The 27546-nt window shown below is 71.2% G+C and overlaps 1 protein-coding gene across 9 annotated transcripts in view; it reads left to right on the top strand.

Moving 5' to 3' along the window:
* Positions 1-27546, top strand: part of RBFOX3 (RNA binding fox-1 homolog 3) — a 198088-nt gene that overhangs the window by 167551 nt on the left and 2991 nt on the right. For 6 of the 9 annotated variants that reach the window (XM_089772019.1, XM_089772018.1, XM_089772017.1 and 3 more), the window contains 10 exons: positions 8745-8996; positions 10416-10553; positions 11168-11221; positions 15072-15164; positions 20557-20617; positions 20918-20971; positions 21461-21593; positions 24027-24066; positions 24811-24866; positions 25355-25433. In XM_089772019.1, the coding sequence (XP_089628145.1) occupies positions 8778-8996; positions 10416-10553; positions 11168-11221; positions 15072-15164; positions 20557-20617; positions 20918-20971; positions 21461-21593; positions 24027-24066; positions 24811-24866; positions 25355-25433 (927 nt within the window). In that variant the 5' untranslated portion in view covers positions 8745-8777. Of the gene's footprint in view, positions 1-8744; positions 8997-10415; positions 10554-11167; positions 11222-15071; positions 15165-18771; positions 20618-20917; positions 20972-21460; positions 21594-24026; positions 24067-24810; positions 24867-25354; positions 25434-27546 lie in introns of those variants that run through there. The other 3 variants (XM_089772015.1, XM_089772012.1, XM_089772013.1) reach the window with 3 other exon arrangements.

The following is a 27546-nucleotide window of genomic DNA, read 5'->3' as shown; positions in this document are numbered from 1 at the left end:
CGGAGGTGACGCCAGCTGCAGCCAAACGGGCGCAGAGGTGAGAAGGGACGATGAGCAGCCACGTTGGCCTTTCCCTTTGCGCGAGTGCCAGTGTGGGTGCAAACGCTGCCTCCCGCTCTGCTCTCCCTTGCACCGGGGGTCCCCAGGGCTCCTCCGAGGACCAGCACGGCCACTGGAAGCAGAATTTGGCCCCTCTGGCTGTCACCTGCTGTGCTGTAGTGGGGGGGTGTCTGCTCTGTGACCCGGGTCCCCCCGCTGGGCTGTGATTCCCACCGACTCCCCCACGTGTGCATGGCCCAGACACCTCGGCCCAGCCTGGCCGGTAACAAGGCTCTTCCCCGGGGAGAGACAGAGGGAGGGAGGCGGAAGCGGCCACCTGGCTGGGGGCAGGGCTGGGAGCTGGGCAGTTTTTGGCTGGATGACATGGAGAGAAGAGACTAAGCAGAGATCTGGGAGTTCGGGGGGGCTATGTACCCCGCCCCAAGGGGCCTGGGGCTGCCAGCCCAACTCCTTACGGCCACCCCACGTCTGCGCTGGGAGTTCGGGGGGGCTATGTACCCCGCCCCAAGGGGCCTAGGGCTGCCAGCCCGACTCCTTACGGCCACCCCACGTCTGTGCTGGGAGTTCGGGGGGCCTATGTACCCCGCCCCAAGGGGCCTAGGGCTGCCAGCCCGACTCCTTACGGCCACCCCACGTCTGTGCTGGGAGTTCGGGGGGGCTATGTACCCCACCCCAAGGGGCCTGGGGCTGCCAGCCCTGACTCCTTACGGCCACCCCACGTCTGTGCTGGGAGTTCGGGGGGGCTATGTACCCCGCCCCAAGGGGCCTCAGGCTGCCAGCCCCTGACTCCTTACGGCCACCCCACGTCTGTGCTGGGAGTTCGGGGGGGCTATGTACCCCGCCCCAAGGGGCCTGGGGCTGCCCCTGACTCCTTACGGCCACCCCACGTCTGTGCTGGGCTGTGTCCCGGAGCAGCAATAACCCCCCTGTTCTACGGCTGGTGGAGTCTCATCTTGCTGCTACGAGGGTGCAGGGTCGGGGGGTCCCCGCCGCTCCACCTCCCCGCTCAGCGCCCCTGGGGCAGGCCGGCAACCTTTGGGGATTTGCTTTTCCTTTGTAGTCGCCATCCTGTGCGGACACGTAGCAGCTGGTTTATTCCACGCGCCCGTCCCTCCCTCCCTCCCTCGGCCTGGCCCCAGGGAAGTCAGAGACAAAACTCCCAGTGATGGCGCTGGAGGCAGGGAGGAGCCGCTTCCCTCTCTCCGAGAATGGGGAGCCCCAGCGTGACGCGCGAAGGTGGGAAACCCACGCCAGGGCGAGGCAGGGCCTGGGCACCGGGGACCACAAGGGGCCAAAGCACCGGGCTGGCCCCCTGCCAGCGCACGCACCAAAGCGAGGGTTGGCCGCACGAAACAGGCCTGGCTCCCTCCCTGGCCCGGTGCTGCTGCGCGTGAGCCGTGTACCGAAGCTCCGGCGCAGCCGACTCACCCGTCACAGGCACGGTAAGGAGCGCGTCGTCCAACGTGTCTCAGGGCGGAGTCGCTGTGCAGGGAGGAGCCTGGTGCGTGTCGGTTAGAGGCGAGGCCAGCCTGCCGGTAAAACGGGGGCCCCGCCTCGGCTCTGCGCACCGCAGGTCAGGAGCAACCCGCTGGCGTCCCTTGCTGGGCCTGTCCTGCGGGACCCGGGCGGTGCAGCGAGTCCTGCTCAGGGCCGAGTGACGCCGGGGCAGTGGGGGCCACGGGGGGGTCAGGCAGAGCTCTGTGAGCGCAGGAGCCGCCTGCCCGGGAGTCGCCAGTTGGGGCTCGTGTGTGTGGTTGAGAGAGTGAACGCCTGGTCTCCCGTCTGCTCTCCCCGTCCCCCACTTGGGGCTGCCTCTCGTCAGATTGCCAGCTCTTGGGGGGGCCGTGAGCCATGGCAGGCTGTCGGGGGGGCATGGCGTTGCAGGCAGTGCAGGGGTCTCGGGGGACAGAGGGAATCGGGGGGGCCTGCAGGAGCCTGTGGGGTAAATGGCCCCTCAGGGACTCTTGGCCAGGCCAGGGGTGCGGGGGGTGCTGCCGAGCTGTGGCAGTGTCTGCGGGGTGCCAGACGCAATGGGCCCCGGGTCAGGAGTGCGGGGCTACGGGGGGCCTGTGGGGAATGTAGCAGCCCTGATGCGCGTCTCCTCAGCCGGCAGGGGCGGAAGGGCAGCCCCGTGTGAGCGTCCGTGGCCCGCGGGGCCTGCACCAAGCAGGGGGCCCAGGCCGGATCGGAGGAGCCGAGGCCGCACTGAGCAGGAGGAGGGCTGCCAAGGGGGGCAGGACTCGGGGGTGGGTGAAGTCAGTGCAGGGAGGGGGGAGCCCTGCCCGAGCAAGGCCGACCCTTGCAGTGCTCCCGCCGGAGCCTCCCCGCTCGGAGCCCCAGGCCTGCCCAGTGCAGCAGGCTCACTAGGGAACACTGCCTGGCAGGACCCCCCCGGCCAGGGAGAGGCCCTGTGCTGAGGGAAGATGGGGCGTCCCCCTTGCTGGGTGGGCAGCGGGGGCTGGGGAGGAGGGAGCAGTGCGGTGCAGTGGCGGAGCAGGGGCTATGCTGTGGGCAGTGGGGGCTGGGGAGGAGGGAGCAGTGCGGTGCAGTGGCGGAGCAGGGGCTATGCTGTGGGCAGTGGGGGCTGGGGAGGAGGGCCCCCCCACTTGCTGCCGAGACCAGTGGTCCCCAACGCGGTGCCTGCGGGCGCCCGCCGGGCCATTTCTGTGCGGCCGCTGAGTGATCGGGGCCTGCCCCGCCCCCGGGCCTGCGGCACGTGAGCGAGGCCCCTGGGTGCATGAGCGGGACCGGCCCCGGGCGCGCGGCGGTTAGGCGGCTCCACCCCCGGGTGCACGGCGCGAGGTTTGTGCCGGCCCCGGGCGCGCAGCACATGGGCGGCCCCACCCCCGGGCGCGCAGCACATGGGTGGCCCCACCCCTGGGTGCACAGCGCGAGGTCTGTGCCGGCCCCGGGCGCGCAGCACATGGGCGGCCCCACCCCCGGGCGCGCAGCACATGGGCGGCCCCACCCCCGGGCGCGCAGCACATGGGTGGCCCCACCCCTGGGTGCACAGCGCGAGGTCTGTGCCGGCCCCGGGCGCGCAGCACATGGGCGGCCCCACCCCCGGGTGCGCAGCACATGGGCGGCCCCACCCCCGGGTGCGCAGCACATGGGCGGCCCCACCCCCGGGTGCGCAGCACATGGGCGGCCCCACCCCCGGGTGTGCAGCACATGGGCGGCCCCACCCCCGGGCGCGCAGCACATGGGCGGTGGCGGCCCCGCCCCTGGGAGCCTGGGACATGGGCTGTTCTGGCCCCCGGCGCACGACATGTGAGCGGCCCCACCCCCAGGTGCGCAGCACAGCTGTAGCGACAGCCCCGGGAGTGCGGCGCATGGGTGGCACCACCCCCGGGTGCACGGCGCATGGGCGGTGACGGCTCCGCCCCTGGGAGCCTGGGACATGGGCTGTTCTGGCCCCCGGCGCACGACGTGTGAGCGGCCCCACCCCCGGGCGCGCAGCACAGCTGTAGCGACAGCCCCGGGAGTGCGGCGCATGGGCGGCCCCACCCCCGGGCGCGCAGCACATGGGCGGCCCCACCCCCGGGTGCACAGCGCATGGGCGGTGACGGCTCCGCCCCTGGGAGCCTGGGACATGGGCTGTTCTGGCCCCCGGCGCACGACGTGTGAGCGGCCCCACCCCCGGGCGCGCAGCACAGCTGTAGCGACAGCCCCGGGAGTGCGGCGCATGGGTGGCACCAGCTCCGGGCACACAGCGCACGCGTGGCCCCGCCCCCAGGCGCACGCGTGGCCCCGCCCCCGGCTGCCTGGCATGCGAGCGGCCCTCCCCCCCCCAGTGCCCGGCAGCCCCAAAAGGTTGGGGACCACTGGCCTAGACCCTCCCCCGGCGGGCTCTGCTCCTCCCAGCGGGGCTGCACATGAGCTGATCCTGCCGTGGGCGGCGTGGGGGAGCGAGGGGCAGCGGCTCGCAGCCCACGCTCAATTACAGGTGATGTGCCACGGGGCGCCTCTTCCCTGTGCCGCCCGCCCCCCTCCCACGCCGGGCTGGGGCGGGAGGGGTGTGCCGCAGTGGGGGGCTGCCCACGCCTGTGGCCCGGGATCCTGTCTGGTTGCTGGGTTGTGCTGTCTGCAGACTGTGCGTGTCTGTGCCCTGCCCGGGGGGGCCTGGGGGAGGCACGTTGGCCTTGGCCTGGCCACTTCTCACGTGGCCTGGGGAGGGGTTTGAACAAAGGGGGGAGGGTGGCGGCCGGGGGGGAGTGTTCTGCGCTGGGAGGGGGTCTGAGTGTGGGGAAGCCTGGAGGAAGCAGATTGAAACCAGGACGGGGGCCCAGTGAACCCCTCCCCCCAAGGGCGCTAGGGCTGTTGGCCTGTCCTGTGCCTACATGGAGCCTACGCTGGGCCGCAGCTCGGAGGGCAATAAGCCGAGGTGCACTCTCTGGGCGGGCGGAGTCGCATCCGGCTGCGGATGGGGGTGCAGGGGTGGGGGGCTCCCTGACTCACCGTCACGGGGTGTTCAATGGACGCGTCACCACCTGCCGCACGCGCTGATTGGCTGTGGCTGTGTCCTGCGAGGCGCCGGGGGAGCTGCCGGGCCTTCCACGAGGAGTAACGGTAGTTTGAATTAGAAAGCCTAATCCGAACTGCCTACTCCGTGCCGCGTGTAGCCGCGTGTAGCCGCGTGTAGCCGCGTGTAGCCGCGGGCACGGAGTCCGAACTACCGGGGCTTTAAAAACGGCGGCGCCTGGCAAGATGCAAATGAAGCCCAGGATATTTAAATCCCAGGCTTCATTTGCAACCCCGGTTGCCTACATTAACCAGCGTAGTTGGAACTGGGGGCTAGTGTGGACAGACCCTGAGTTGGGGCGGGCGTCGAGCAGGAACCCTGGGTCGAAGTGATCCCCTTGAACCCTACTTGGCATCGGTGCTTTCCAGGTGCTCCCCTGCGTGGCCCGTTCTAATGGGCCGGCAAGGGCTGGTGCTAGACTTGCGGGGGCTGAAACTCTTGGGCATCTTTGCTGCACGCACAACCTGCCCCGGCGGCAGGGCTCGGGCCTCCAGCTCTCTGCCCGGAGGGCCAGGGCGCGCTGGCGTTGCACCTGCTCAGACGTGTTGGTTTGCAGCTAATCACGTGGCCTTTGCGCTCGTGTGATGCTCGGTGCGAGCCAGAGGTGCAGAGCATGCGCACGCCTGAGCAATGCTCTAGCGTAACTGCGCTGGAGGAAGATACGGGACCAACCCAGTGTTTCCTGTATGAAGTGAAACTACCTTCCACGTGCCGGATGCATAAGGAAAAACGTGTGTTTAGACCCCGATCGCACCTAAAGCGAGCTGAGCTATTGAGCAGAAGCCTCTGCGGTGAGTGCGCTGCACGGACTGGCCCCACTCACCGTAGAGCTAACAGAGCTCATCCTCTCACCCCTAACTTCCATCCCCAGCTCGGATGAGGGAACCAAACCTTCCTGCTCTTTCCGCTCCCAGCTGGTTTCCTAACTCTGAATGGACGACGGTTGCCCTGATCTAGTTGAATACGCGGAAATGGAGGAAATATTCCCTCGGCTCCCGCTAAAGAGGCTACTGCTGTGGAAAGCTAGATTAGCCCTTCGGCACACGCAGGTTCCAGGTGCTTAGCCCCGGGCCAGTGGCCGACGTTGCTCCGTGGCCCGCCTCCTGCTATTGCGCACAAGGGCGAGGTCGCTGGGGCAGAGCAGGCGCAGAACTCAGCTGTCCGGCTGCTGGGTCTGAGCAGCAGAGTGAGGCAGGGGCGTGCGCTTGCCCCTCCGCCCTCAGGGCTCGGGAGCTGTGCTCTGAAGGACGGGAAGGGCGGCGCAACGTCCCCCCTGGGATCGGAGGCGAAGCTTTTCGACCCGTCCCCAGGGGACTTCTGCCCTGGATGACGCTCAGCGACAGCCACAGGCCGCCTCCTCATGCCGCCGAGCCTCTGCTCTCCCGTGAGCGCTAAGAAAGCGGCTGCACTAGGGCGGGGCCGCGGTCGCCAGCCAGGAGAGCGGGATCCGCTGGGGGACTCTGCTTGGCCAAGAGGCACATCCGCGGCCCCTCCCCCCGCCCTCTGCCTTGGAGCTGCCTCCCCCACCCCCCGGAGCCCCAGAGCGGGGACCCAATGTGCTGCCAGGCTGGGGTGCCTCACTCAGAGGCATCCACTGCACCCCCTGGGTCATGGCAGCCAGCAGGGCCCTCCCCTTCCCTCCCCACAGGCCCTCTCCCAGCTGCCCCCCAGGAGGTGGGGAGGAGCTGGCCGGGAGGGGGCTGACGCGAGGCCAGGTGTGGGGCAGACTCGCTGTTCTGCCTGTCTGGGGTGGGGGAGAGCGCAGAGATTAAGCCGCCACATGGCCCAAGCTTCCCCCTGCGCCAGCTGCCCCACCCACTCCATGGCCTGCTCCTCCCCCGGGGCAGCTGGAACGGGGCCCAGGTGCCAGCTGGCCATGTGCCCCCAGCCCAGGGCCCTGCGGATAGCTGGGCTCACCTGGCCGAGTGCGGAGGGGCCGTGCCAGATCCCCCAGCTGCAAGGAGAGCAGGGGAAGGGCGAGGGAGCAAGGCCCCCTCCAGTGGCACTGTGGGCTGCCCCTGAGCTGGTGTGGCCTGGACAGTCACCCTGCCCCTGGCTTGACCCCCGGCCAGTGTTTCCTCTAATCTTTTCCATCCATGTGTGGAATAATGTTCTGCGCTCACAGGCCTGTGCGGCTGTGCACCACCTGTGGAAACACGAACCTAGCTGCGGGCGCGCTGCTAATCAGCTGGGCGGTGCTGGAATCGGCTCTGCGTGGCTGCCCAAGCTCCCGCTAACAGGGACCGCGGCCCCGCCCCTCTGGGAGCCCGGCTCTGCTGCGCAGCAAGGCGGATTGATAGGGTTGGCTCTCCGTTCCAGCTGGGTCGCTGTTCAATTTTCCAGATTGGCTTCCTCCCCCTGCTCTCTGGCTCGGGCGCTGTGCTCCGTCTCCTGTCTCCTTTATGAAATGGGGGCCATGGGCCATTAATAAGCAGAGTGTCTTGTAATGGAAATGCAGAAAATCACCGTCCAAGCCGCGAGCTCCCCTGCGTCACGCCGGGAAGGGGCACGCTGGGAGCAGCCCAAGCCGCTTAGGGACGAGGCCCAGCACCCCGTGGTGCCAGGGGCCCGGCTCCGCGCTGCCCGCAGAACAGCCCCTGCTCCGCCACTGCACCGCACTGCTCCGCCACTGCACCGCACTGCTCCCTCCTCCCCAGCCCCCACTGCCCACAGCACAGCGCACTGCACCGCCACTGCACCGCACTGCTCCCTCCTCCCCAGCCCCCACTGCCCACAGCACAGCGCACTGCACCGCCACTGCACCGCACTGCTCCCTCCTCCCCAGCCCCCACTGCCCACAGCACAGCGCACTGCACCGCCACTGCACCGCACTGCTCCCTCCTCCCCAGCCCCCGCTGCCCACAGCACCGCACTGCTCCACCACTGCACCACACTGCTCCCTCCTCCCCAGCCCCCACTGCCCACAGCACAGCGCCTGCTCTGCCACTGCACTGCACTGCTCCCTCCTCCCCAGCCCCCACTGCCCACAGCACAGCCCACTGCTCCGCCACTGCACCGCACTGCTCCCTCCTCCCCAGCCCCCACTGCCCACAGCACAGCGCCTGCTCTGCCACTGCACTGCACTGCTCCCTCCTCCCCAGCCCCCACTGCCCACAGCACAGCGCACTGCACCGCCACTGCACCGCACTGCTCCCTCCTCCCCAGCCCCCACTGCCCACAGCACAGCGCACTGCACCGCCACTGCACCGCACTGCTCCCTCCTCCCCAGCCCCCACTGCCCACAGCACAGCCCCTGCTCTGCCCCTGCGTGGTCAAACCACAGCCAGTATTTCTTCTTGCAGTGCACAGTCCTGCCAGAGGGTGCTGTGAAGAGCAGGACTGTCACACGCTTCACACCAGAGCTGGTTGGGTCGCTCCGTGGCTGTTGGCCGGGCTGGGCAGGGCGGTGTCCCTGGCCTCTGTGTGTCGGGCTGGGAATGGGCGACGGGCGGGGTCCCCGGCTCTGTTCCCTCCCTCTGGGGCACCCGGCGCTGGCCCCAGGGCACAGACAGGACCCTGGGCTGGACGGGCCGTTGGCCTGGCCCAGTCTGGCCGCCCGGATGCTCACAGGGCCCCTGCTCACCAGAGGATCCTGGGTCACCGCTCCCCCCCTCAGTGGCCCCTGGGGAGTCTGAGCCCAGTTCCCGGTGCGGCCCCGTGGCAGGCTCAGGAGAGCAGGGCCCAGAGGCTGACGAGTGAGGGAGCCGCAGGTCAGGGCTCCGCAGAACGACCTTCCCTGGATGCCGTGGCAGGTCCACCAGCCACTGCAAAGCCCCCTCCTTTGCCTTTCCACTCGTGCCTCAAGCAGCCGCAGTTCCCCTGCTTGGGTTGGATGGGGGGCGGCCCAGGCGTGGGGCAGGCTGAGCCGGAGGGGGCAGCGCCTTGGCCGCTCCGGCAGCTCCCCAGCCTGGGTTCCCTGGAGCGGAAGGAAGGGCAGGAGCCAGCCACTTCCTGGGGGGAGCCCACCCCAAAACACTGGCCTCGGGGGGCCCAGGTCTGAGCCCCGCTGCCCCTCACCATGGCCATCAGCAGAGCTACGAGCCCCCTGCAGCTACCTGTCCCCGGGGGGGCGCTAGACTGGATGGCCCGGCCCCCAGCCCACCGGTCCCCCGGGGCCCCCTCGCGAGCTCCGAGGTCAGCCGCCTTTCCTGTATCTCCGCAGGGTAACCAGGACGCCACGGCTCCTCCTGAAGCGATGGCTCAGCCCTACCCCCCAGCCCAGTACCCTCCGCCCCCCCAGAACGGAATTCCTACCGAGTACGCCCCCCCGCCCCCCCACCCCACACAGGACTACGCAGGGCAGAGCACGGTACCGGAGCACGCCCTGACCCTCTACACGCCAGCACAGAGCCACGCCGAGCCGCCGGGCGCCGAGGCCAGCACGCAGCCCGGCGCGGGGACACAGACGGGATCGGTAAGAGCCCCCGGGCAGCAGGGCCTTCCGGGGGAGGGGAGGGGCTGGGGGAGGCCGGGGGCTGGACCCTGGTGGGGGGGGGGGCCGTGCAGCGTCTCTGCGATCATTGGCTCCAGCAGTGCACCAGCTCGGGGGAGGGAGGTACCAGCTCGGGGGAGGGAGGCACCCGCCCCGACAAGGGGCCTATGAAAGTGGGAGCCCCCCCCCCGCTGCAGGAGCAGGGCAGAGTGTCCGCAGGGGGTGGGGGAGAGAGACCGAGGCTGCAATAGCCTGGCCCCCCTGCTGCAGCCTGGTCGCCCGTGTTCACTGCCCGGGAGAGCCTGGCCCCAGGGCTGCAGAGGAAGAGCCCCGGGCCGAGCCGCAGCTCCAGTTCCGCTCCCGACTCCGGGCTCCCCTCTCGCTTCTGATCACTTGTCATCTCCCCGCTGGGCCGCGCGCCAGGCCCGGCGCTTCCATTAGGGGCTTGGAAATGCTGAGCTAGCGCTTCAGCGCCGGCCCCGGGAGGGAATGCCAGCCTGCGCCCGCACCGCAGCGCACGTGGGCCTGCTCCCTCGCACGCCTCGCCTCCCGGCACGCTCCCTCTCCTCCGCCCGCACGCTCGTCCGCACGCACCCTGCACGCCCACACGCTCGCCCACCTGCACGCCTGCACGCTCGTCTGCATGCTCGCCCACCCGCACCCCTGCACGCTCGTCTGCCCGAGCCCTGCACGCTCGTCTGCACGCACCCTGCACGCTTGTCCACACACCTGCACGCTCATCCGCATGTGTGCTGCATGCCTCCATGCTTGTCCACACATGCGCTGCACGCCTGCACACTCGCACGCTCCACACCTGCACACTTGTCCGCATGGCTACACGCTCGTCCACAAGTACGCTGCACGCCTGTACGCTCGTCCGCACACATGCCACACACCTACACACTTGTCCGCATACCTACGTGCTTGTCTGCACCCATGCTGCATACCTACACACTTGTCCACATGGCTACACGCTCGTCTGCATGCGCACTGCACACCTGCACGTTCGTCTGCATGTGCGCTTCATGCCTGCACACTCGTCCACACACGCTGCACACATGCATTCATCCTCACACATGCTGCATGCCTACACGCTCATCCATACACATGCTGCACGCTATGCATTCCTCCACATGCATGCTTGTCCACATGCACATTGCACACACGTGCTCATCCACATGTGCTGTGGCTTGGCGGCGTCTCCGGGGCTGCCTGCCTCCCCCAAACCGCCTCTAAGGCGGGGAGACAGGCCTGTGCAAACCTTCTCCCAGCTGGGAGCCCAGGGGAGAGGCCGGGGGCAGGAGCAGCGGGCTAGGCCTGCGGTGTGGGGCCCACGGGGCAGGGGCTGTTGGCGGGGCCCCTGGTGCCCGCAGGCTGAGGGGGTGGGACCCTGTTTTCCAGCCGACAGACGACGCGGCCCAGACAGACAGACAGCAGCTCCACCCGCCCGAGAACACAGACAAGCAGCAGCCCAAGCGGTTACACGTCTCCAACATCCCCTTCCGGTTCCGAGACCCGGACCTGCGGCAAATGTTCGGGGTGCGTATAGCCGGCGCCCGCCGCAGACAGAGCCTGGTGTCTGCCCCTTCCCCTTTCCCCGGCCCCTCCCGGCCCCCTGGAGCCTCCTGTTGCAGACCTCACCCCGCCCCACAGCTCACCTTGGGCCCCAGGGCACGGGCCCAGCCGGCAGGTTACTGGGGGCCCCAGGGCGCTGGATTTCAGGCCTGGCTGGCAGGTGAACAGGGGCCCCAGGGTGCTGGATTTCGGGCCCAGCCGGCAGGTTACTGGGGGCCCCAGGGCGCTGGATTTCAGGCCTGGCCGGCAGGTGAACAGGGGCCCCAGGGTGCTGGATTTCGGGCCCGGCCGGCAGGTTACTGGGGGCCCCAGGGCGCTGGATTTCAGGCCTGGCCGGCAGGTGAACAGGGGCCCCAGGGTGCTGGATTTCGGGCCCGGCCGGCAGGTTACTGGGGGCCCCAGGGCGCTGGATTTCAGGCCCGGCCGGCAGGTTACTGGGGGCCCCAGGGCGCTGGATTTCAGGCCTGGCCGGCAAGCGAACGGGGCCCCGGGGCGAGGACTGTGGGCTGTGGGCTCGGTTCACCCCGCGGGCGCGGGCTGGGGCCGGGCGCTGTTCTCACCCCTCGCTCTGATTGCAGCAATTCGGGAAGATCCTCGACGTGGAGATAATTTTCAATGAGCGGGGCTCCAAGGTGGGTGCTGCCCGAGGCCGGCGTCCTTACCGCAGCCCCGGGAGCGGGCCAGGCTGACCTGTGACACGTGCGTTTCTCCTGGCGAAGGCTCCGCTCACCAGGGCCCGGGGGCTCGACTACCCTGCTCTTCTCACTCACTCCTGTCTGTGCTGCTGCTCCTCTCGCTCCCTCCTCCCGCCCCGGCTGCCCCGCTCCGCCGCCCGCCCCGACCGGAGGGGAGCAGGCCCCTGCAGCCTCCCCTGCCCAGAGATTTCACCAGGGGGTCGGTCGGTCCCTGGTCCCACACCGAGGGGTCGGTCGGTCCCTGGTCCCACACCGAGGGGTCGGTCGGTCCCTGGTCCCACACCGAGGGGTCGGTCGGTCGGTCCCTGGTCCCACACCGAGGGGTCGGTCGGTCGGTCCCTGGTCCCACACTGAGGGGTCGGTCGGTCGGTCCCTGGTCCCACACCGAGGGGTCGGTCGGTCCCTGGTCCCACACCGAGGGGTTGGTCGGTCCCTGGTCCCACACCGAGGGGGTTGGTCGGTCGGTCCCTGGTCCCACACCGAGGGGTCGGTCGGTAGGTCCCTGGTCCCACACCGAGGGGGTCGGTCGGTCGGTCCCTGGTCCCACACCGAAGGGGTTGGTCGGTCGGTCCCTGGTCCCACACCGAGGGGGTCGGTCGGTCGGTCCCTCTGTCCCACACCGAGGGGGTCGGTCGGTCCCTGGTCCCACACCGAGGGGGTCGGTCGGTCGGTCCCTCTGTCCCACACCGAGGGGTCGGTCGGTCGGTCCCTGGTCCCACACCGAGGGGGTCGGTCGGTCGGTCCCTCTGTCCCACACCGAGGGGTCGGTCGGTCGGTCCCTGGTCCCACACCGAGGGGTCGGTCGGTCGGTCCCTGGTCCCACACCGAGGGGGTCGGTCGGTCGGTCCCTGGTCCCACACCGAGGGGGTCGGTCGGTCGGTCCCTGGTCCCACACCGAGGGGTCGGTCGGTCGGTCCCTGGTCCCACACCGAGGGGGTCGGTCGGTCGGTCCCTGGTCCCACACCGAGGGGTCAGTCGGTCGGTCCCTGGTCCCACACCGAGGGGGTCGGTCGGTCGGTCCCTGGTCCCACACCGAGGGGGTCGGTCGGTCGGTCCCTGGTCCCACACCGAGGGGTCGGTCGGTCGGTCCCTGGTCCCACACCGAGGGGTCAGTCGGTCGGTTGGTCCCTCTGTCCCACACCGAGGGGGTCGGTCGGTCGGTCCCTGGTCCCACACCGAGGGGGTCAGTCAGTCCCTGGTCCCACACCGAGGGGTCGGTCGGTCGGTCCCTGGTCCCACACCGAGGGGTCGGTCGGTCGGTCCCTGGTCCCACACCGAGGGGGTCGGTCGGTCAGTCCCTGGTCCCACACCGAGGGGGTCGGTCGGTCAGTCCCTGGTCCCACACCGAGGGGGTCGGTCGGTCGGTCCCTGGTCCCACACCGAGGGGTCGGTCGGTCGGTCCCTGGTCCCACACCGAGGGGGTCGGTCGGTCAGTCCCTGGTCCCACACCGAGGGGTCGGTTGGTCGGTCCCTGGTCCCACACCGAGGGGTCGGTCGGTCGGTCCCTGGTCCCACACCGAGGGGTCGGTCGGTCGGTCCCTGGTCCCACACCGAGGGGTCGGTCGGTCGGTCCCTGGTCCCACACCGAGGGGTCGGTCGGTCGGTCCCTCTGTCCCACACCGAGGGGTCGGTTGGTCGGTCCCTGGTCCCACACTGAGGGGTTGGTCGGTCGGTCCCTGGTCCCACACCGAGGGGGTCGGTCGGTCGGTCCCTGGTCCCACACCGAGGGGGTCGGTCGGTCGGTCCCTGGTCCCACACCGAGGGGTCGGTCGGTCGGTCCCTGGTCCCACACCGAGGGGTCGGTCGGTCGGTCGGTCCCTGGTCCCACACCGAGGGGGTCGGTCGGTCGGTCCCTGGTCCCACACCGAGGGGTCGGTCGGTCGGTCCCTGGTCCCACACCGAGGGGGTCAGTCGGTCGGTTGGTCCCTCTGTCCCACACCGAGGGGTCGGTCGGTCGGTCCCTGGTCCCACACCGAGGGGTCGGTCGGTCGGTCCCTGGTCCCACACCGAGGGGTCGGTCGGTCGGTCCCTGGTCCCACACCGAGGGGTCGGTCGGTCGGTCCCTGGTCCCACACCGAGGGGGTCGGTCGGTCAGTCCCTGGTCCCACACCGAGGGGGTCGGTCGGTCAGTCCCTGGTCCCACACCGAGGGGTCGGTCGGTCGGTCCCTGGTCCCACACCGAGGGGTCGGTCGGTCGGTCCCTGGTCCCACACCGAGGGGGTCGGTCGGTCAGTCCCTGGTCCCACACCGAGGGGTCGGTCGGTCGGTCCCTGGTCCCACACCGAGGGGTCGGTCGGTCGGTCCCTGGTCCCACACCGAGGGGTCGGTCGGTCGGTCCCTGGTCCCACACCGAGGGGGTCGGTCGGTCGGTCCCTGGTCCCACACCGAGGGGTCGGTCGGTCGGTCCCTCTGTCCCACACCGAGGGGTCGGTCGGTCGGTCCCTGGTCCCACACCGAGGGGGTCGGTCGGTCGGTCCCTGGTCCCACACCGAGGGGGTCGGTCGGTCGGTCCCTGGTCCCACACCGAGGGGGTCGGTCGGTCGGTCCCTGGTCCCACACCGAGGGGTCGGTCGGTCGGTCCCTGGTCCCACACCGAGGGGTCGGTCGGTCGGTCGGTCCCTGGTCCCACACCGAGGGGGTCGGTCGGTCGGTCCCTGGTCCCACACCGAGGGGGTCGGTCGGTCGGTCCCTGGTCCCACACCGAGGGGGTCAGTCGGTCGGTTGGTCCCTCTGTCCCACACCGAGGGGGTCGGTCGGTCGGTCCCTGGTCCCACACCGAGGGGGTCGGTCGGTCGGTCCCTGGTCCCACACCGAGGGGTCGGTCGGTCGGTCCCTGGTCCCACACCGAGGGGGTCGGTCGGTCGGTCCCTGGTCCCACACCGAGGGGTCGGTCGGTCGGTCCCTGGTCCCACACCGAGGGGGTCGGTCGGTCGGTCCCTGGTCCCACACCGAGGGGGTCGGTCGGTCGGTCCCTGGTCCCACACCGAGGGGTCGGTCGGTCGGTCCCTGGTCCCACACCGAGGGGTCGGTCGGTCGGTCCCTGGTCCCACACCGAGGGGGTCGGTCGGTCGGTCCCTGGTCCCACACCGAGGGGGTCGGTCGGTCGGTCCCTGGTCCCACACCGAGGGGTCGGTCGGTCGGTCCCTGGTCCCACACCGAGGGGGTCGGTCGGTCGGTCCCTGGTCCCACACCGAGGGGGTCGGTCGGTCGGTCCCTCTGTCCCACACCGAGGGGTCGGTCGGTCGGTCCCTGGTCCCACACCGAGGGGTTGGTCGGTCGGTCCCTGGTCCCACACCGAGGGGGTCGGTCGGTCGGTCCCTGGTCCCACACCGAGGGGGTCGGTCGGTCGGTCCCTGGTCCCACACCGAGGGGTCGGTCGGTCGGTCCCTGGTCCCACACCGAGGGGTCGGTCGGTCGGTCCCTGGTCCCACACCGAGGGGGTCGGTCGGTCGGTCCCTGGTCCCACACTAAGGGGGTCGGTCGGTCGGTCCCTGGTCCCACACCGAGGGGTCGGTCGGTCCCTCCGTCCCACACGAGTACAGGGCAGCCCTTGCCCCTGAGTGTGGCTCTGTCTCTTGGCTCTTCCCTGACTCTGTTCCCTTCTGCCCGGTTCCTGGGAGCCCCGGGGGTGGCCCCAGCCCGGCCCCTCTCGCTCTCCCCACGCCGAGTCTGGCCCTGACGCCCGGCGCCGGAACCTCCTGTGCCAGCTGTCCTGATTCACCTGCTCTCTCTGTCCCCGCTCCCTTCTCTCTCGCTCGCCCCCCCCCCCTTTCTCCTCTGCTCACAGGGTTTTGGGTTTGTAACTTTTGAAACTAGCACAGATGCCGACCGGGCGCGGGAGAAGCTGAATGGCACAATCGTAGAGGGACGGAAAATTGAGGTGCTCAGATAAGTGTGACTGGCCTTGCCTGCTCCGTGTCGTCCGTGCAGTGCCTGGGCCTCCCTGCACACGCCCTGCCCGGGCCGCGGGGCCAGTCGTGTGGCATGCTCGTGCGCTCGCCCCCCACCTGCCCTGCTCCCCGGAGCCAGCGGGGGGAGGGCACGTCCAGGTCCGGCCCAAGGACCATGCCGAGGGTTGCCAGGTGTCCGGTTCTGAACATAGAAATGTCGGGTGTTTTCTAATTAAGTACGTTGGATTATCCCGAGTCTCAGGGGGTAGTTGTGCACTGCCTGGCTGGTCCACACGCTCCCGCCCCGTGCACCCGGCCGGACGCAACTACGCAGCTACGCAGTGGGGGGGGGGCGGGGGGGGATGGAATCCCTGGGGCCAGACTCGCCCACGCGCCACGCCGGCCGCTCCCCCCCCCGGCCCCCCCCCCACCTCCCCCGGCCAGCCCCGCACCTCCCCCAGCCAGCCCCGTGCCCCCCCCCCCGGCCGCGCCCCCCCCCCCCCGGCCATCCCCGTGCCCTGCCGGCCGCTTCCCCCCCCCCCCGGCCCTCCCCCCCCCCCCCTCCCCCGGCCATCCCCGTGCCCTGCCGGCCGCTTCCCCCCCCCCCCCCGGCCAGCCCCGCGCCCCGCCGGCCACTTCCCCCCCCCCCCCAGCCCCGCACCTCCCCCAGCCAGCCCCGTGCCCTGCCGGCCGCTTCCCCCCCCCCCCCCCCCCCGCACCCCGGGCCAGCCCCGCGCCCCGCCGGCCACTTCCCCCCCGGCCAGCCCCGCGCCCCGCCGGCCACTTCCCCCCCGGCCAGCCCCGCACCTCCCCCGGCCAGCCCTGCCTGGGGGCCGCTTCCCCCCCCCCCGGCCAGCCCCGCACCTCCCCCCCCCCGGCCAGCCCCGCCTGCCCCGCCAGCCCCGCTTCCCCCCCCCCCGGCCAGCCCCGCGCCCCGCCGGCCACTTCCCCCCCGGCCAGCCCCGCGCCCCACCGGCTGCTTCCCCCCCGGCCAGCCCCACTCCCCCCAACCTCCTCCCAGCCAGCCCCTTCCCCCATCTGAGATCAAGTGTGTCCAGTATTTTTCTGAAGCTATCTGGTAACCCTAACCATGGAGAGGGTCCGCAAGAGGCAGACTTGGCTGGCTCCCTCCCCTCTGTGCCTGCTCAGCCCAGCCCTCCCTGGCCCCCGGCCATGCCCGTGTGGCCCAGAGCGGGTCCCTGTCATGCATGGTCCCCTCCTCGTGGTGCGGAGGGGAACGCGCGCTGAGGCCAGTGCATGTCCCTGGCAGTGGTGCATTGCACGGGCTGGGGGAGAGCTTGTGCGAATGGGGCTGGGGCGGGCCGGGGCCGGAGGAGGTGGAGACCAGCGGGCCAGGCCTCAGCTCCGCGGAGCTCAGCTCCAGCGTGATTGACGTGCACCAGCGGGCCGGGCTCCCTTCCCTGCTGGGGGGCAGTGAGCCGCAGGCAGGGTAGAGGTGCCCAGGCAGCGCTGGGCAGGCGGGGGCAGGTCTGAGATCACAGGGGCCGCAGGTCAGCAGTGAGGAAGCTGCCTAGGCGAAAATTGAACATCAGCTAAGCTGGGGGAGCCAGGGCTGGGGTGAGAAGACTGGCTGCTCCCACTAGGGGGCGCTGACAGTGGGGGAGCCAGGGCTGGGGTGAGAAGACTGGCTGCTCCCACTAGGGGGCGCTGACAGTGGGGGAGCCAGGGCTGGGGTGCGGGACCGGCTGCTCCCACTAGGGGGCGCTGACAGTGGGGGGGGGGGGGGGGGTGAGGGACTGGCTGCTCCCACTAGGGGGCGCTGACAGTGGGGGAGCCAGGGCTGGGGTGCGGGACTGGATGCTCCCACTAGGGGGCACTGACAGTGGGGGAGCCAGGGCTGGGGTGAGGGATTGGCTGCTCCCACTAGGGGGCGCTGACAGTGGGGGAGCCAGGGCTGGGGTGCGGGACCGGATGCTCCCACTAGGGGGCACTGACAGTGGGGGAGCCAGGGCTGGGGTGAGGGATTGGCTGCTCCCACTAGGGGGCACTGACAGTGGGGGAGCCAGGGCTGGGGTGAGGGATTGGCTGCTCCCACTAGGGGGCACTGACAGTGGGGGAGCCAGGGCTGGGGTGCGGGACCGGATGCTCCCACTAGGGGGCACTGACAGTGGGGGAGCCAGGGCTGGGGTGAGGGATTGGCTGCTCCCACTAGGGGGCGCTGACAGTGGGGGGGGGGGGGGCTGGGGTGAGGGACCGGCTGCTCCCACTAGGGGGCGCTGACAGGGGGGGGGCTGGGGTGAGGGACCGGCTGCTCCCACTGGGGGGCGCTGCAGGGGGGTGGTGAATGTGCTCAGTCTCCCCCTGCATTCTGCCTGGCTCTGACAAGGGTGTTGGGTCCTCCCCATTCACCAGCTCCAGAATTACCCCAGCGCCTCTCCAGTGCCGGCCTGGCCCTCCCCTCCGCCCCTCTGGGCCGTGTAAAGCAGGAGGCTCCGCAGTCTGGCCAGGCGCCGCGCCTCCCTCCGGACAGCGTCCCCCCCGCAGCCCCCCCCCCGCCTCCCGCTCGCACGCCCACCCCTCGCACCGGACGGCGTCCCCCCCGCAGCCCCCCCGCCTCCCGCTCGCACGCCCGCCCCTCACTCCGGACGGCGTCCCCCCCGCAGCCCCCCCGCCTCCCGCTCGCACGCCCGCCCCTCGCACCGGACGGCGTCCCCCCCGCAGCCCCCCCGCCTCCCGCTCGCACGCCCGCCCCTCGCACCGGACAGCGTCCCCCCCGCAGCCCCCCCGCCTCCCGCTCGCACGCCCGCCCCTCGCACCAGACAGCGTCCCCCCCGCAGCCCCCCCGCCTCCCGCTCGCACGCCCGCCCCTCGCACCTGACAGCGTCCCCCCCGCAGCCCGCCCCGCCTCCCGCTCGCACGCCCGCCCCTCGCACCGGACGGCGTCCCCCCCGCAGCCCCCCCGCCTCCCGCTCGCACGCCCGCCCCTCACTCCGGACGGCGTCCCCCCCGCAGCCCCCCCGCCTCCCGCTCGCACGCCCGCCCCTCGCACCGGACGGCGTCCCCCCCGCAGCCCCCCCGCCTCCCGCTCGCACGCCCGCCCCTCGCACCGGACAGCGTCCCCCCCGCAGCCCCCCCGCCTCCCGCTCGCACGCCCGCCCCTCGCACCAGACAGCGTCCCCCCCGCAGCCCCCCCGCCTCCCGCTCGCACGCCCGCCCCTCGCACCTGACAGCGTCCCCCCCGCAGCCCGCCCCGCCTCCCGCTCGCACGCCCGCCCCTCGCACCGGACGGCGTCCCCCCCGCAGCCCGCCCCGCCTCCCGCTCGCACGCCCGCCCCTCGCACCGGACGGCGTCCCCCCCGCAGCCCGCCCCGCCTCCCGCTCGCACGCCCGCCCCTCGCACCGGACGGCGTCCCCCCCGCAGCCCGCCCCGCCTCCCGCTCGCACGCCCGCCCCTCGCACCGGACGGCGTCCCCCCTGCAGCCCGCCCCGCCTCCTGCTCGCACGCCCGCCCCTCGCACCGGACGGCGTCCCCCCCGCAGCCCGCCCCGCCTCCCGCTCGCACGCCCGCCCCTCACACCAGACAGCGTCCCCCCGCAGCCCGTCCCACCTCCCGCTCGCACGCCCGCGCCTCACTCCGGACGGCGTCCCCCCCGCAGCCTGCCCCGCCTCCCGCTCGCACGCCCGCGCCTCACTCCGGACGGCGTCCCCCCTGCAGCCCGCCCCGCCTCCCCCTCGCACGCCCGCGCCTCGCACCGGACGGGCGGCGTGCCTCGCACGGGCCTCTCTCTCGCTGCCTCATGGCCACGCCCCTGATACAGCTCCCAGGCTACCGTGACATTTTCCCCATAAGGAGCTGGTAGCAGCACAGCCCCTTGTGCACGTCAGCAAAGTCCTTGCGCTGGGCTCGTGGTGCAGCGGGAGCCAGGGGCGATGGAGCTGGGGCCAGGCCATGGGCTGGGCTCCTGGTGCAGCGGGAGCCAGGGCAGGTCGTGGGCTGGGCTCCTGGTGCAGCGGGAGCCAGGGGCGATGGAGCTGGGGCCAGGCCATGGGCTGGGCTCCTGGTGCAGCGGGAGCCAGGGCAGGTCGTGGGCTGGGCTCGTGGTGCAGCGGGAGCCAAGGCAGCTCGTGGGCTGGGCTCGTGGTGCAGCGGGAGCCAGGGCAGGTCGTGGGCTGGGCTCGTGGTGCAGCGGGAGCCAGGGCAGGTCGTGGGCTGGGCTCGTGGTGCAGCAGGAGCCAGGGGCGATGGAGCTGGGGCCAGGCCATGGGCTGGGCTCCTGGTGCAGCGGGAGCCAGGGCAGGTCGTGGGCTGGGCTCGTGGTGCAGCGGGAGCCAGGGCAGGTCGTGGGCTGGGCTCCTGGTGCAGCGGGAGCCAGGGCAGGTCGTGGGCTGGGCTCATGGTGCAGCAGGAGCCAGGGGCGATGGAGCTGGGGCCAGGCCGTGGGCTGGGCTCCTGGTGCAGCGGGAGCCAGGGCAGGTCGTGGGCTGGGCTCGTGGTGCAGCGGGAGCCAAGGCAGGTCGTGGGCTGGGCTCGTGGTGCAGCGGGAGCCAGGGCAGGTCGTGGGCTGGGCTCGTGGTGCAGCGGGAGCCAGGGCAGGTCGTGGGCTGGGCTCGTGGTGCAGCGGGAGCCAAGGCAGGTCGTGGGCTGGGCTCCTGGTGCAGCGGGAGCCAAGGCAGGTCGTGGGCTGGGCTCGTGGTGCAGCGGGAGCCGGGGCCAGGCCGTGGGCTGGGCTCCTGGTGCAGCGGGAGCCAGGGCAGGTCGTGGGCTGGGCTCCTGGTGCAGCGGGAGCCGGGGCAGGTCGTGGGGCAGCGGGAGCCGGGGCAGGTCGTGGGCTGGGCTCGTGGTGCAGCGGGAGCCAGGTCAGGTCATGGGCTGGGCTTGTGGTGCAGCGGGAGCCAGGGCAGGTCGTGGGCTGGGCTCCTGGTGCAGCGGGAGCCGGGGGCAGGTTGTGCGCTGGGCTCGTGGTGCAGCGGGAGCCAGGGCAGGTCGTGGGCTGGGCTTGTGGTGCAGCGGGAGCCAGGGCAGGTCGTGGGGTGGGCTCGTGGTGCAGCGGGAGCCGGGGGCAGGTCGTGGGGTGGGCTCGTGGTGCAGCGGGAGCCGGGGCAGGTCGTGGGGTGGGCTCCTGGTGCAGCGGGAGCTGGGGCAGGTCGTGGGCTGGGCTCGTGGTGCAGCGGGAGCCAGGGCAGGTCGTGGGCTGGGCTCCTGGTGCAGCGGGAGCCGGGGCAGGTCGTGGGCTGGGCTCGTGGTGCAGCGGGAGCCGTGGGCAGGCTCTGGGCTGGTGCCGGGGGTTCCAGGCAGCGGGGCAGAGCTCCGGGAGAGCACTTTGCCTGGCCCCGGTGATGACGCCCCGGCCCCGGCCGGAAGGGCTCCGTTGGGCTCGCTGGCTGCCGATGCTGAGCTGTGCTGGGCCCTCTCTCCCGCAGGTGAACAACGCCACCGCCCGCGTCATGACCAACAAAAAGGCTGCCAATCCCTACATCAACGGTAAGCGCCCCAGCGCCGGGAGCCCGAGCTCGCACGGGTCGGGGGGGATTGGGGCTTTTCTTCTTCCCACCCCCAGGGCCTGAGGCTGGCCTGGGATCTCTGCTGGGCCCTCCGGAGCTCAGGCAGTGAGCCAGAGCCAGCCCCCAGCCCCGTCAGCACCTCCCCCCAGCGCACCCGGGGCCAAGGGAAGGCCCAGGCCCCCGCTGCCCCCGGCCGCCTGCCCAGGCCCCTGCTGGCCGGGTGGGCTGAGAACTCGGTGCAGGGCCCGGGGCTCTCACTGTCTCGCTGTTTGTGCCGCAGGCTGGAAGCTGAACCCGGTGGTGGGAGCTGTCTATGGTCCTGAATTCTATGCAGGTACGGCGGGGTCAGGCTGCCCCGTGGCTGGGGGGGAGGGTGTCCCCTTGGGGCCTCTCAGCAGCCTGTCTCTGGGGTGCGAGCCAGGCTGGGGTCACCACCCCAGGGAGCACCAGCCTGGTGCTGGGCAGTGCCCTATGGGGGAGGGGGTCAGGAGGTTGCCATGGCAACGCCCCAAGGCGATGGGCACAGTGCCAGGGCCAGTGCTGAGAACTGGTACCCTCCCCGGCTCTGCCCGGGCTCCTGCACTACCTTCCCTCGGCACAGGGTGGCCGCGTGGCTCTGGGCGGGCGCCGGAGCGGGCATGCCGGGGCTTCCTGCCGCCTGGGGCTGGCGCCGGTGACTGGGGGGTGGTGTTTGGAGCAGCTGCTGAGCCGGGCGTGCGCCAGGTAGGCGGGGCCCTTATGTCTCCGCCAGGGTGGCCCCCGCGTGGGCAGGCGCGCGCCGGAGAGCTGCCCCGGGGTGCTCACGTCTCTCTCTCGCCTCCAGTCACAGGCTTCCCTTACCCAGCCACGGGCACAGCCGTTGCCTACCGAGGGGCGCACTTACGGGGCCGGGGCCGGGCTGTCTACAACACGTTCCGCGCCGCCCCCCCGCCCCCGCCCATCCCCACCTACGGCACGTGAGTATCCCAGGGTGCTCCGATGCCCCCCCCCCCCCCCCCGGGAGATGGGCTTTGCTGGGGAGGGGCTGCCTGTCTCAGCCTGTGTGGCTGGAGAAGCCCAGCCCCCGCGCAGGGAACCGGGGTCTCTGTGCAAGGCTCCGCCCCCCACGTGTGCGGCCGGGGGGGGCGACTCAGTGGAGCAGGGTTCTCTGAAGGCTGCTTCCATCTCTGGGTGTCTCCTGAGGGGGGGGTTTCTCCCTCCGAGTACCCCTCCCCCGATGGCGGGGGGGGGGGGGGCTCCTTTGCACTGGCTGCAGCAGCCCCAGGGCACGGCCTGGGCCAGAGGTGTGTCCAGCCACCGGAGTTCACCAAGTCGGGATCTGTGAGCCCCTGGCTGGCCGCAGGCAGAGCCTTGGCCTCTCCAGTCCAGGGGCCGTCCAGGGCCAGGGTCCCGTGAAAGGACCCGGGTCCCGTGAAAGGACCCACCATCTTTCTGCTGACTCATGGACCGTGGCAGCGGTTGGGATTCGTGTTTCTCCGTCTAGACCCAGACTGAGAAATTTGGACTCTCAGAGGTGTCCCCCCCCCCCAGCAAACTGGGCCATGTGATCAGTGGTCACCCCAAATCGTCCCTGGCAAGAGCCCGGTCCCTACGCCCAGCTCCGCCGGGGTCTGACCTCTAAGACTGATACCGACTTGGAGCAAAGCCACCCCCAGGCGCCCGCTCTGGTCTCCAGCTACGAGGCTGCCAGCTGGTTGCCCATGCCTGGGGCTCGGGCGAGAGCTGGCATCTGGCTGCAGCATCAGACTCGGCCCCCCAGCACGGCGAGCAGTCATGCCCACGGGGGCTGCGGCGTGTTGTTGGAAAGAGGTCGAGAGCCGCACACTTGACTGGAGGAGGTGCGGGGTCAGGGATGGAGGGTGGGTGCGGAAGGGAGCGTGGGAGAAGAGACTGGGGTGCAGCAGGGAGAATGGGGTCTAGGAGGGAGGTGGGTGAAGGAGGTGGTTGTGACCTGGAGCACTGGACGAGTGCAGGGGTTTGGGAAGTGACCTAGGGCAGGGAACCGGGGCGCAGGGTGTGACGGCCCTTGCTGCACCCCTGTAGCAGCAAGATGAGACTCCGCCAGCCCATAGAACAGGGGGGTTTATTGCTTCTCCCAGATACAGCCCAGCACAGACGGGACGTGGTTACCGGGGTCAGGGCCAGGCAGCCTCAGACCCCCCGGTGTAGGGGTCCACCGCACCCCTCAACCCCAGTACTCAGCTTAGTCTCTTCTCTCCATGTTTTTCCAGACCAAACTGCCCAGCTCCCAGGCCCTGCCCCCAGCCAGGTGGCCGCCTCCCCCTCCCTCCCTTTGTCTCCCCCCTGGGAAGAGCCTTGTTATCGGCTCAGGCTGGGACTGGGTGTCTGGGCCATGCACAGGTGGGTGAGTAAGTGGGAATCACAGCCCAGGGGGACCCCGGGTTGCAGAGCCGACAGCCCCCACTATGTCATACAGGAGTTTGGGAAGGAGGGGGTTGTGACAGGGCAGGGGATTGGGGTGCTGGATTTGGGAGGGGATATGGATGCAGGAGGGGGCAGAGGGTTGGGGAAGGTGGATGAGGGGCTGGGTGGCAGAGGCAGGCTCTGGCCAGGAGACTTACCTGGGTGACTCCCAGCCAGCAGCCCAGCAGGTTTCTCAGGCAGGCAGCCTGCCCCACCCTCACCCAGGCTGCAGGGCCCTGTGTGCCTGAATAACTATGAGCCTGAGAGGAGGGGATCGTGGTGCTTCGTGTACTGCCCGTTATTCAAACAGGCAGCTCCCATTGGCCTGTTTTTGGCCAGAAACCAGCCAATGGGATTCTGCTGGGGGTGGGGCAGTGCCTGAAGCCTTCCTCCCACCCCCACCCCCCAGGCTCACACTCTTGAAAGAGAACTGGGACGTGGCAGCCGCATTTCTGAGCGGCGGGCGGGGCAAGGCAAGGGGGAGCCTGCCTGGGGCTCCCCGCAGCGTCCGCGGGCCGGATCTGGTGGCTTGGTGGGCTGGGTGCAGCCCGTGGGCCGTATTTTGCTCAGGCCTGTGCTGCATTAATAGAAGGATGTGCCGATTCCAGCCACACGCACCCAGACTGACTTCCCATGCCTGCAGCCTGTTCCTGGCAGGTCTGTGCCCTCCCTCCGTCGCTGGGGGCCAGCCCCCGCGTGCCACCGAGCAACCCCCAGAGAAAAGTGCCTGCAGTTTCATTGCCACACGAGCACTTGCAGGTCCGCCCAGGCCAGCCTGCAGCAGCCTGATCTCAGCCTGGCTGGGGCGCTCCAGAGCCTGTTCTGACACCCAGCTGCAAGCCAGGGTGGGGCGACGGGCCAGGCCCACAATGAAACAGTAACCCCCCTTCAGAGAGCCTGCCGCTCCCCTCCCAGCACGGCCCCGGCTCCCGGCTCGCCCGCTGACGCGCCCCGTCTCTCCGCAGGGTCGTGTACCAGGATGGATTCTATGGCGCCGAAATTTACGTAAGTGCTGCCCGCTGCTGCTGGGCCCTGGGGCACGGGCCCTTGCTCGTGCCACACGAGGCCGAGGCGGCTTGAATCGGCCCCGGCACCGGGGTGGGGGCTGAGAAGATGCCGGGATATCGGGGGGCCGGCCCTCGGCCCTGCATCGCCCCTGCTGGCAGCAGCTGGGAGTACGCCAGCTGGGCACCCAGCGGGGCGGTGGCTCTGAGGGTGGGTTTTGTGCCCCCGTTACAAGGCGAGGAGTTGGAAGCTGGGCAGGAGGAGACAGACTGGCCCCGGGCAAGCCCAGAACTCAGTACTCTGGGGGCCAAACCAGCGGGGGCTGCCAGTGGCCCATTCCCAGCTGGGAGACCCACGTTTGTGGGGGCTAAAAGGAGCCAGCATGGAGGCCGGGCGTGTGGGCGCAGGCAGGGAGGCGGGCGGAAGGGCGCAGGCCGAGGTGCTTGTGGGGGAGGAGCAGGGAGGCAAAGGGGGCACAGTGCCGACCCCTGGGCCCCGAGCAAGGCCCCTTGGCAGGCCAGTGCTGAGCAGGATCTGGTGCCCCACACCCGCCTCCCTGCTGAGAAGCCGCTGGCCTGGCCGTGCGGGCAGCTGGCGGGTCTGTCTGGCGTGATGCCTCGGTAAAGCCAGCGGGGACTGGCGTCCGGCCACGCGTGTGCAAGGCCCCGGGAATGCTGCACCCGTGCGAGGAGCCCCGGGACCTGCCCCGCCCGTCTGCCATCTTGTCTCCTCTTGCTCCCGCAGGGGGGTTACGCGGCCTACAGGTACGCCCAGCCGGCGGCGGCGGCGTACAGCGACAGGTGAGGTGCTGCTCTCCCCGCCCCGCTCGGGTCAGCCCGGGAGACGCGTCGGCCTCGTGGGCGCCTGGCAAGGCGGGGCCATGCTGAGAACTGGGAACTCGCTGCAGCCAGGGCCTGCCCCGTCCCGCCAGCGGCTCCCGGCCTCCCATTTCCCTCCCTCGCGGGGCAGAACCCTGGCCTGTGGGGAGCAGAGCGGCCTGAGTCTGGCCTGACTCCCCGGGAGGGACGAGAACCCCACCCAGAGCCAAGGGGCTCTCCAGCAGTCCTGGGGCGGCCAGGGAGCGACCCCCGGCCCTGCCCAGTGCTAGAGGCTGCCCCGCGGCGCGGACGGGTGGCTGCAGGGGACGCGGCCTGGCCAGCAGAAGCATCAGATAAATGCAGCACTGGGCCCAGGGGCGGAGACCCCCCCATGGGATAGACCCCCCCCCATGGCCCAGAGGAGGGGAGGTCCCCACCTGGACTCCTAACTCCCCTCTGCTTGCTCCTAGCTATGGCAGAGTGTACGCGGCCGCAGACCCCTACCACCACACCATCGGCCCCGCAGCCACCTACAGCATCGGCACCATGGTAAGCGCCACGCCCGGCCGCCCGCTGGCTGCCACTGGGCAGGGGGCCTGGAGTGAGTTGCCGGCCCAGGGGGGCAGGGGGCCTGGAGTGAGTTGCCGGCCCAGGGGAGCAGGAGGCCTGGAGTGAGTTGCCGGCCCAGGGGGGCAGGGGGCCTGGAGTGAGTTGCCGGCCCAGGGGAGCAGGAGGCCTGGAGTGAGTTGCCGGCCCAGGGGGGCAGGGGGCCTGGAGTGAGTTGCCGGCCCAGGGGAGCAGGGGGCCGAGTCAGCGCCTGGCGAGCTCTGACGGTCGGAGGAGCCAGAGAGCAGCTGGGGAGCGTTTCATGAGTGGGCAAGGCCAGGACAAGCTGGGCCCCGCACAGCCGCTCCCCCACGCCAGGGACCCCGACACACAGACCGCCCCCCAGCCTGCAGGAGCCCTGGCCCCTACACTGGCACAGGGAGCTGCCCGGGCTGGGGAGGTCCGTGGCCCTGCTCTGGCCCATGGCGCCCGGCGCAGCTCCACGCCCCACAGCCTCACGCCGCGCAGGCAGGGCGCTAGCGAGCTTGGCAGCCAGCATCAAAGATGAAAAGTCCCTTTGTGGGCAGGGTCTCCGAGCCAGCCCGGCATTTTCTTCCTTTTTTTAACCCCCGGGGCCCTTCAGCACGGTCCTGCCCGTGCCGCTGCCGGCCACGCGCTCTCCTTCCCGCGGGTCTCGGCCCAGGAGGGGGTGCGGGAGGGGCCCCGGTGCCTGCGGGGCGGGTCCCCCACTCCATGGAGCAGAGGGGAAGGAAGCCAGGGCCTGGCACCAGCCCCTTGGATGAAGGGGGCAGCTGTGGGCTCAGGGGAGGGGGGCTGCCTGCCTGCTCCAGGAGCACGGGGGGCTCAGAGGAAACCTGCAGACCCTCTCGCCCTTGGCCCTTCGCGGCCCACCGGGAGCCCGCATGTTCCCCATGGGGCTGGGAGCAGCATGCGCATCTCCTGGGCCCCAGGCGCCCCCCCCCCGCTATCCTGCAGGGCCCAGTATGTGCAGCTCCTGGGTGCCCCCCCCCCCCGTCCTGCAGGGCCCAGTATGTGCAGCTCCTGGGCGCCCCCCCCGTCCTGCAGGGCCCAGTATGTGCAGCTCCTGGGCGCCCCCCCCCGTCCTGCAGGGCCCAGTATGTGCAGCTCCTGGGTGCCCCCCCCGTCCTGCAGGGCCCAGTATGTGCAGCTCCTGGGTGCCCCCCCCCCCGTCCTGCAGGGCCCAGTATGTGCAGCTCCTGGGCGCCCCCCCCCCCGTCCTGCAGGGCCCAGTATGTGCAGCTCCTGGGTGCCCCCCCCGTCCTGCAGGGCCCAGTATGCGCAGCTCCTGGGTGCCCCCCCCCCGTCCTGCAGGGCCCAGTATGTGCAGCTCCTGGGCGCCCCCCCCCCCGTCCTGCAGGGCCCAGTATGTGCAGCTCCTGGGCGCCCCCCCCCGTCCTGCAGGGCCCAGTATGTGCAGCTCCTGGGCGCCCCCCCCGTCCTGCAGGGCCCAGTATGTGCAGCTCCTGGGCGCCCCCCCCCGTCCTGCAGGGCCCAGTATGTGCAGCTCCTGGGCGCCCCCCCCCCCCGTCCTGCAGGGCCCAGTATGTGCAGCTCCTGGGCGCCCCCCCCCGTCCTGCAGGGCCCAGTATGTGCAGCTCCTGGGCGCCCCCCCCCCATCCTGCAGGGCCCAGTATGTGCAGCTCCTGGGCGCCCCCCCCCCCCCGTCCTGCAGGGCCCAGTATGTGCAGCTCCTGGGCGCCCCTCCCCCCATCCTGCAGGGCCCAGTATGTGCAGCTCCTGGGCGCCCCCCCCCCCCGTCCTGCAGGGCCCAGTATGTGCAGCTCCTGGGCGCCCCCCCCCGTCCTGCAGGGCCCAGTATGTGCAGCTCCTGGGCGCCCCCCCCCCCCGTCCTGCAGGGCCCAGTATGTGCAGCTCCTGGGCGCCCCCCCCCCATCCTGCAGGGCCCAGTATGTGCAGCTCCTGGGCGCCCCCCCCCGTCCTGCAGGGCCCAGTATGTGCAGCTCCTGGGCGCCCCCCCCCGTCCTGCAGGGCCCAGTATGTGCAGCTCCTGGGCGCCCCCCCCCCATCCTGCAGGGCCCAGTATGTGCAGCTCCTGGGTGCCCCCCCCCATCCT

Source organism: Pelodiscus sinensis, chromosome 20 (assembly GCF_052426305.1).
Source record: "Pelodiscus sinensis isolate ZL-2025 chromosome 20, ASM5242630v1, whole genome shotgun sequence".
In the NCBI taxonomy this organism is placed as follows: Eukaryota; Metazoa; Chordata; order Testudines; family Trionychidae; genus Pelodiscus; species Pelodiscus sinensis.
Note: the sequence above shows the minus strand (reverse complement) of the source record. Positions and strands in the feature narration are given on the sequence as shown.